Genomic DNA, 8,996 nt, shown 5'->3' with positions numbered 1-8,996 from the left:
TGCCCATCAGCACTTCCTGTGCGGAGTGGAGCTGGCGGCGGGCGATTGGACCGTACCGCTGCCAATCAGCGCGAGGCGGGCGCGGGGGTGGTGAGGCAGCCAATCAGCGAGAAGAGCGGCTGCTGTTTGCTTGCGCGGAGGGCGCTCTGCGCGGGGGCTGCTGGGAGGTGTAGGCGCACCGCGTGACGTCACCGCAGCGACGGTTCGGGGGGGGGGGGGGCTTCGGTCGCCATGGCAGCGCGGCCTACGGCGCTGGAAAAGGCCTCGAGGCCTATGGGGGGGAGAAACGGGGGGCAGAGGTGGGGCATGAGGTGGTAATTAGCGCCAATTAGGTAAATAGTGTCAATGGAGCCGTAGTTGGTTTCGAAGGGATCATTGGTGTAGTAAACGGTGCCAGTGGGGCTCTAATTAGCACTGATGAGGGCTTAATTAGTGCCGATGGGGTCTTTACTAGTGGTAATGCGGATTTAATTAGTTCTAATGAGGCGGTAATCGCAAGTAATTGGGTAATTAAGGCCGGAATTGGTAATTGGGGCTGTGGGGTAATTGGGAGTGAGAGGGTAATTAACGCTGACGGGGACAATTAGGGCTGGCGGGGAAATTAGAGCAAAGATCCGGAAACGATGAATGCGCTAAATAACGATAATGACGTAATTAATTGGTGGGGGGAGGTAATTACTTATTAATCGGCGATCGTTGGCTGTGGGGCGGCGGAACTCCCGTGACGCGCTCACAGTTCCCACCCGGAACACTGTGACACTGCACCGATTCCCGCGCTTTTCCGTAGGGCGCGCTTCCGGCGCGCTGAACGGACTTCCGGCGTCCTTAACACGCACTTCCGGCGCGCCATGGGGCCCGGGGCAGCGGTGGGACGGGGGCTCTGGGGGGGGGTCGCGGCCGTCCGCCGCCGCCTGCTGCACTGCGCGGCCCCGGCCCGGGCTCCGCTCATCCCCATCGTCGTAGAGCAGACGGTGAGGGGGGGGGGGCCGCTTCCGGTCCTTGTACCCCCCCCCCCCATTTTGCAGGGCCTCTACGTAGGCCCGGTCCTACAGCGCCCCCCCCCCCCCCCAACCCGGGGTCTCTCCGACCCCCCCCCGGTTCTATGTGACCCCCCCCCCCCCATAACGGCCCCCAACCCCGGTTGTGTCCCCGCAGGGCCGGGGGGAGCGCGCCTACGACATTTATTCGCGGCTGCTGCGGGAGCGCATCGTGTGCGTCATGGGGCCGGTAGGTGGGGCTGGGACCCCCCCCCAGATTCCTGGGACCCCCCCCCCCCCACCCAGGACCCTCAGCCCGGTGTGACCTCCCCGAACTCCTCGCTGACCCCATAGGGCCCCCCCATTCACCCCATAGAGCTCCGGGCCGCTCACTGACCCTATAGAGCCTCGCACTGATGCCATAGAGCCCCTAACCCCCCCCACAGACCCCATGGAGCCCCCAACAGACCCCATAGAGCCCCTAACCCCCATTACAGACCATGTGGAGCCCCCCACAGACCCCATAGAGCTCCTAATCCCTTGCTGCGACCCCATAGAACCCTTAACCCCCTGCTCTGACCCCATAGAGCCCCCCGCAGACCCCATAAACCCCCCAACTGACCCCATAGAGCCCCTAATCCCCACTACAGACCCCATAGAGCCCCCCACAGACCCCATAGAGCCCCTAACCCCCACTACAGACCCCATAGAGCCCCCCATAGAGCCACTAACCCCCACTACAGACCCCATAGAGCCCCCCACAGACCCCATAGAGCTGCTAACCCCCACTACAGACCCCATAGAGCCCCCCACAGAGCCCCTAACCCCCACTACAGACCCCATAGAGCCCCCCATAGAGCCCCTAACCCTCACTACAGACCCCATAGAGCCCCTAACCCCCACTGCAGACCCCATAGAGCCCCCCACAGACCCCATAGAGCTCCTAACCCCCACTACAGACCCCATAGAGCCCCCCATAGAGCCCCTAACCCCCATTGCAGACCCCATAGAGCCCCTAACCCCTTGCTCTGACCCCAGTGAGCCCCCCACTTCCCCCATAGAGCTCCTAACCCCCACTACAGACCCCATAGAGCCCCCCACAGACCCCATAGAGCTCCTAACCCCCACTACAGACCCCATAGAGCCCCCCATAGAGTCCCTAACCCCCACTACAGACCCCATAGAGCTCCCCATAGACCCCATAGAGCCCTGCATTGCCCCTGTGGAGCCCCCCACAGACCCCATAGAGCCCCTAACCCCCACTACAGACCCCATAGAGCCCCCCACAGAGCCCCTAACCCCCACTGCAGACCCCATAGAGCCCCCCACAGAGCCCCTAACCCCCACTGCAGACCCCATAGAGCCCCTAACCCCCACTACAGACCCCATAGAGCCCCCCATAGAGCCCCTAAGCCCTACTACAGACCCCATAGAGCCCCCCATAGAGCCCCTAACCCCCACTACAGACCCCATAGAGCCCCCCACAGACCCCATAGAGCCCCTAACCCCCACTACAGACCCCATAGAGCCCCCCATAGAGTCCCTAAGCCCTACTACAGACCCCATAGAGCCCCCCATAGAGCCCCTAACCCCCACTACAGACCCCATAGAGCCCCCCACAGACCCCATAGAGCCCCTAACCCCCACTACAGACCCCATAGAGCCCCCCATAGAGTCCCTAAGCCCTACTACAGACCCCATAGAGCCCCCCATAGAGCCCCAACCCCCACTACAGACCCCATAGAGCCCCCCACAGACCCCATAGAGCCCCTAACCCCCACTACAGACCCCATAGAGCCCCGCACAGAGCCCCTAACCCCCACTACAGACCCCATAGAGCCCCCCACAGACCCCCTAAACCCCCCCCCAATCCTCCCATCCCCCTCCCCAGATCGATGACAGCCTGGCCAGCCTGGTGATCGCCCAGCTCCTCTTCCTACAATCCGAGAGCAACAAGAAACCCATCCACATGTACATCAACAGCCCCGGTGAGACCGCAGGGTGGGGGTCTCGGGTTTGAAGGGCTGCCGGGGGGGTCCCAGCCCTAATGACCCCCCTCCCCTTTCCGTCAGGAGGCGCGGTGACGTCGGGGTTGGCCATTTACGACACCATGCAGTACGTGCTGAACCCCGTGTGCACGTGGTGCGTGGGGCAGGCGGCCAGCATGGGCTCCCTGCTGCTGGCTGCGGGGCAACCAGGCATGAGGCACGCGTTGCCCAACGCCCGCATCATGGTGCACCAGCCCTCGGGGGGGGCGCGGGTACGGAATGGGGGGGGGCTGGGGGGTCCTATGGGGTCTGTGGGGGGCTCTATGGGGTCAGGGGATGGATCTTATGGGGATGTGGGGGGCTCTATGGGGTCAGGAGGGAACCCATGTGTTGCCCAGCACCTGCATCATGGTGCACCAGCCCTCGGGGGGGGCGTGGGTACGGAATGGGGGGGGCTGGGGGGGTCTATGGGGTCTGTGGGAGGTCCTATGGGGTCTGTGGGGGGCCCTATGGGGTCATACGGTGTCGGTGTGGGGCTCTATGGGGTCAGGAGGGGGACCCACTTGATGCCCAATGGCTGAATCATGGTGCACCAATCCTAAGAGGGGGCAAGGGTACGGAATGGGGGGGCTGGGGGGGTCTATGGGGTCAGTGGGGGGCTCTATGGGGTCATACGGTGTCGGTGTGGGGCTCTATGGGGTCAGGAGGGGGCTCTATGGGGTCAGGAGAGAACCCACTTGCTGCCCAATGCCCGCATCATGGTGCACCAGTCCTCGGGGGGGGCGCGGGTATGGAATGGGGGGGAGCTGGGGGGGGTCTTTGGGGTCTGTGGGGGGCTCTATAGGGTCGTACGGCGTCAGTGTGGGGCTCTATAGGGTCAGTAAGGGGTTCTGTGGGGTCTGAGGGGGATCCATGCGTTGCCCAACGCCCGCATCATGGTGCACCAGCCCTCGGGGGGGGCGTGGGTACGGAATGGGGGGGGCTGGGGGGGTCTATGGGGTCTGGGGGGGGCTCTATGGGGTCATATGGTGTCGGTGTGGGGTTCTATGGGGTCTGTGTGGGGCTCTATGGGGTCTGTGTGGGGCTCTGTTGGGTCAGTGGGGGACCCTATGGGGTCGGTGGGGGGCTCTATGGGGTCAGTGGGGTGCCCTATGGGGTCGGTGGGGGGCTCTATGGGGTCGGTGGGGGGCTGTATGGGGTCTATAGGGGCCCTATGGGGTCAGTGTGGGGTTCTATGGGGTCTGTAGGGGCTCTATGGGGTCCGTAGGGGCTCTATGGGGTCGGTGGGGGCTCTATTGGGTCAGTGTGGGGCCCTATGCGGTCTGTAGGGGCCCTATGGGGTCAGTGTGGGGCTCTACGGGGTCTGTAGGGGCCCTATGGGGTTGGTGGGGGGCCCTATGGGGTCGGGGGGGATGGAGGCACAGACGGGGACCCTGGTGGGGGGCTGTGGGTGTTGGGGGGGGTGTGTGTGGGGGGGGGGTGTGTGGGGTGTGCGCAGCCCCCTCCCCAAATCGCCCCCCTCCCCCATTATACTGCGACCTCCATAGAGCTGGGGGGGGGGGGTGGATGGAGACCCCAAAGGCACAGATGGAGACCCTGGTGGGGGGCTGTGGGCGTTAGGGGGCGGGGGGGTTTTGGGGGGGGGGTGGGGTGTGCGCAGCCCCCTCCCCAAATTGCCCCCCCTCCCCCATTATACTGCGACCCCCATAGAGCTGGGGGGGGGGGGGATGGAGACCCCAAAGGCGCAGATGGAGACCCTGGTGGGGGGCTGTGGGTGTTGGGGGGGGTGTGTGTGTGGGGGGGGGGGGTGTGGGGTGTGCGCAGCCCCCTCCCCAAATCGCCCCCCCTCGCCCCCCCCCCCCCCAGGGCCAGGCCACCGACATCGCCATCCAGGCCGAGGAGATCCTGCAGCTGAAGCGGCAGATCAACGCGCTGTACGCCAAGCACACCGGGCAGCCCCTGCCCGTCATCGGTCAGACCCCCCCCCAAACGGAGACCCCTCCCCAAATAAAACCCCCCCCACTGTCACGTAGGGACCACCCCCCAAATAGGGAGCGCCGCCAAATAGGGATCCTGCCAAATACAGGCATCTCTAAATAGAGAGATCCCCAGAATAGAGAGACCCCCCCCCCCTCAAATAAACCCCCCTGTCACTTACAGACCCCACCCCAAACGGAGACCCCTCCCCAAATAACCCCCCCCCGCCGTCACGTAGGGACCACCCCCCAAATAGGGACCACCCCCCAAATAGAGACCCCATCAAACCCCGTCACATACAGACCTCCCCCAAAGGGGGACAAAGCTTTAAATAGGGACAGCCCCAAAAGAGAGAGACCCCCCCCCTCCAGTAAACCCCCCTGTCACTTACAGACCCCACCCCAAACGGAGACCCCTCCCCAAATAACCCCCCCCCGCCGTCACGTAGGGACCACCCCCCAAATAGGGAGCGCCGCCAAATAGGGATCCTGCCAAATGCAGACATCTCTAAATAGAGAGATCCCCAGAATAGAGACCCCCCCCCCTCCAATAAACCCCCCTGTCACTTACAGACCCCCCCCCAAATGGAGACCCCCCCTCAAATAAAATCCCCCCCACTGTCACGTAGGGACCACCCCCCAAATAGGGACCACCCCCCAAATAGAGACCCCATCAAACCCCGTCACATACAGACCTCCCCCAAAGGGGGACAAAGCTTTAAATAGGGACAGCCCCAAAAGAGAGAGACCCCCCCCCCTCCAATAAACCCCCCTGTCACTTACAGACCCCCCCCCCAAACGGAGACCCCCCCCAAATAAAACCCCCCCCCGCCGTCACGTAGGGACCACCCCCAAATAGGGAGCATTGCCAAATAGGGATCCTGCAAATACAGGCATCTCCAAATAGAGACAAGCTCTAAATAGAGACATCCCCAAAACAGAGAGACCCCCCCCCCAAATAAAGACCCCCCGCCCTCAAATAAACCCTCCCATCATGTACAGACCCCCCCCCAATGGAGACCCCCCCTCAAATAAACCCACCCCCAAATAGGGAGCATTGCCAAATAGGGATCCTGCCAAATGAAGGCATCTCCAAATAGAGACAAGCTCTAAATAGAGACAGCCCCAAAATAGAGAGACCCCCCCCCAAAATAAAGACCCCCTACCATCAATTAACCCCCCCCCGTTACATATAGACCCCCCCCCAGATAGAGACCCCCCCCAAATAGAGACCCCCCCAAATAGAGACCCTGTCAAATACAGGCGTCCCCCCAAATAGGGGCAACTTCCAAATAGATCCCCAAAATAGAGAGACCCCCCCCTCAAATAAACCGCCCCCCATCACATATAGACCCCCCCCCAAATAGGGAGGACCCTCCCCAAATAGAGGCACTGCCCCCCCCACATAGAGACCCCCCCCACATAGAGACCCCCCCCCAAATAGGGGCCATCTCCAAATAGATCCCCCAAATAGAGACCCCCCCCAAATAGAGACCCTGCCAAATACAGACCCCCCCAAATAGGTCCCCAAAATAGAGAGACCCCCCCCAAATAGAGACCCCCCCCACATAGAGACCCTGCCAAATACAGATGCATCCAAATAGGTCCCCAAAATAGACCCCCCCCAAATAGAGACCCCCCCAAATAGAGACCCCCCCCACATAGAGACCCTGCCAAATACAGACCCCCCCAAATAGGTCCCCAAAATAGAGAGACCCCCCCAAATAGAGACCCCCCCCAAATAGAGACCCCCCCCAAATAGAGACCCTTCCCTCCTTGCTACCCCCCAAAACAAACACTTCCTCCATACCAGACTCTCTCCCAAGAGACCCCCCCCCCCAAACAAAGACCCCCCCCATTAATAAACGCCCCCTTCCCCCCCCCTAATTAACACCCCCCCCCTAATTAACCCCCCCAGAGGCGGCCATGGAGCGGGATCGCTACCTGAGCCCGGTGGAGGCGCAGGAATTTGGGATCCTGGACCAGGTGTTGGTGCACCCCCCCCCCCGGGGGGAGGACGAACCTCGGCTGCTGCACAAAGAGACCCCCCCGGAGAGACCCCCCCCCAAGGAACCGCAGGGCTCCTGAGAGACCCCCCCCCCAAAAAAAAACCCCATCTTCCTATGGGCTGCGTGTGGGCTGGGGGGGGGGATTGGGGACCCCCATCTTTTGGACCCATAGGGCTCCAGAGACCCCCCCCCCAAAAGTTGTGTGTGTGGGGGGATTTTGGACCCCCCCCCCATGGGCCCCATTAGATCCTAGAGCTCTTGAGGCCCCCCCCAAAAAAAAACTTCCCCCCCATGGCGTGTGTGTGGGGTGGGGGGGTGGGATTTGGGACCCCCATCTACACCTCCTTTGGACCCATAGGGTTCCAGAGACCCCCCCCCCCCCAAAAGCTGGGGAGGGGGGGGATTTTGGACCCCCCCCCATGAGCCCCATTGAATCCATAGGGCTCCTGAGGCCCCCCCCCTCAAAAAACTCCCTCAATCCCATTGGCTGTGTGTGTTTGGGGGGGGGATTTGGGACCCCCACCTACACCTCGTTTGGACCCATAGGGTTCCAGAGACCCCCCCCCCCCAAAAGCTGGGGGGGGGGGGATTTTGGACCCCCCCCATGAGCCCCATTGAATCCATAAGGGCTCCTGAGCCCCCCCCTTAAAAAAAAAACCCCATAGTGTGTGGGTGGGGTGGGGGGGGGGGATTTGGGACCCCCATCTGCACCTCTTTCAGACCCATAGGGTTGCAGAGACCCCCCCCCAAAAGCTGGGGGGGGGGAGATTTTGGACCCCCCCCATGAGCCCCATTGGGTCCATGGGGCTCCTGAGCCCCCCCCCCAAAAAAAAACCTCCCCCCCATAGCGTGTGTGTGGGGTGTGGGGGGGGGGATTTGGGACCCCCATCTACACCTCGTTTGGACCCATAGGGTTGCAGAGACCCCCCCCAAAACCTGGGGGGGGGAGCTGGGGGGGGGTTTGGGACCCCCCCCATTGAAACCCATAGGGCTCCTGACCCCCCCCCCTCAAAAAACTCCCTCCCTCCCATTGGCTGTGTGTGGGCTGGGGGGGGGGATTGCGGACCCCCATCTGCACCTCGTTTGGACCCATAGGGTTCCAGAGACCCCCCCCCCAAAAGCTGGGGGGGGGGGGGGGATTTTGGACCCCCCCATGAGCCCCCCCCCCAAAAAAAACCTCCCCCCCATAGCGTGTTTGTGGGGGGGGTGGCGGATTTGGGACCCCCCCCCCCCATTGAATCCATAGGGCTCCTGAGCCCCCCCCTCAAAAAACTCCCTCCCTCCCATTGGCTGTGTGTGTTTGGGGGGGGGGGATTTGGGACCCCCACCTTTTGCTCCCATTGGCCCCATCTGAGCCCCCTGGGGTGGGGGTGCGGTTTGTGCCCCCCCGGCCCCCCATAGTTCCTGAGACCCCCCCCACCTTTTTTTTTTGGGGGGGGGGGGGATGGGATTTTTACCTCCTCACTGCTTTTGTGTAACACCCCCCCCCCCACCCCCCCGGAGGAAATAAAGGACCGCAGAACCCAAAGAGCGTTTGTGGGGGTCTTTGTGGGGGTCTTTGTGGGGGGGGGGGGTGAAAGAGGGGGGGGTCCCGCGTTGGGATTTTGGGGTGGGGGGGTTCCTGTGATGGGGGGGGGGGGTCCCTCCTGCACCCTGTGCCCCCCCCACTCCCCAGGACCCCCGTATCTCCCCCTACCCCGCCTCGCCCCCTCACGGACCCCCCCCCCGGCTCCCCACTCCCCTTATGACCCCCATAGACCCCCCCCCCAAAAGACCCCCCCCATATATTCTACCACCACCCCCCCCAATAGCTCCCAGCGGAGTCACGTGTTCCTCACGAGGACTTCAACTCCCGGCCTGCCCCGCGGGCCCATCTCCTATTGGTCGCCGCGCTGTCCAATAGGAAGCGAGGGGCGGGGTTTGGCGGGCTATTGAAGCTGCGCTGCGGGGGGGGGGGGCGGGGCGCGGCGCGGCTCTGAGGGGCGCTGAGGTTGGGGGGGGGGAATGGGGGTGGATGGATGGGGGGTCCTGGGGGGGGTGGGGGGC

General features: G+C 63.1%; 1 protein-coding gene across 2 annotated transcripts; it reads left to right on the top strand.

Annotated features, from left to right (window-relative positions):
- The first annotated feature begins 237 nt into the window (after positions 1-237).
- Positions 238-7,106, top strand: CLPP (caseinolytic mitochondrial matrix peptidase proteolytic subunit). 2 transcript variants are annotated; one of them, XM_090128694.1, is made up of 6 exons: positions 238-332; positions 1,156-1,227; positions 2,869-2,965; positions 3,050-3,237; positions 4,832-4,937; positions 6,860-7,106. In XM_090128694.1, exons 2-6 carry the CDS (start codon positions 1,219-1,221, stop codon positions 7,027-7,029), a joined length of 570 nt encoding a protein of 189 aa, XP_089984820.1. In that variant the 5' UTR covers positions 238-332; positions 1,156-1,218; the 3' UTR covers positions 7,030-7,106. The 2 variants fall into 2 exon arrangements, with proteins under 2 accessions (XP_089984820.1, XP_089984819.1); XM_090128693.1 differs by lacking the exon at positions 238-332 and adding an exon at positions 365-971.
- The last annotated feature ends 1,890 nt before the right edge of the window (positions 7,107-8,996 follow it).

Source organism: Phasianus colchicus, chromosome 34, assembly GCF_987193195.1.
Source record: "Phasianus colchicus chromosome 34, bPhaCol1.hap1.1, whole genome shotgun sequence".
Lineage (NCBI taxonomy): Eukaryota > Metazoa > Chordata > Aves > Galliformes > Phasianidae > Phasianus > Phasianus colchicus.
This window is presented reverse-complemented; position numbering and strand designations above follow the sequence as displayed.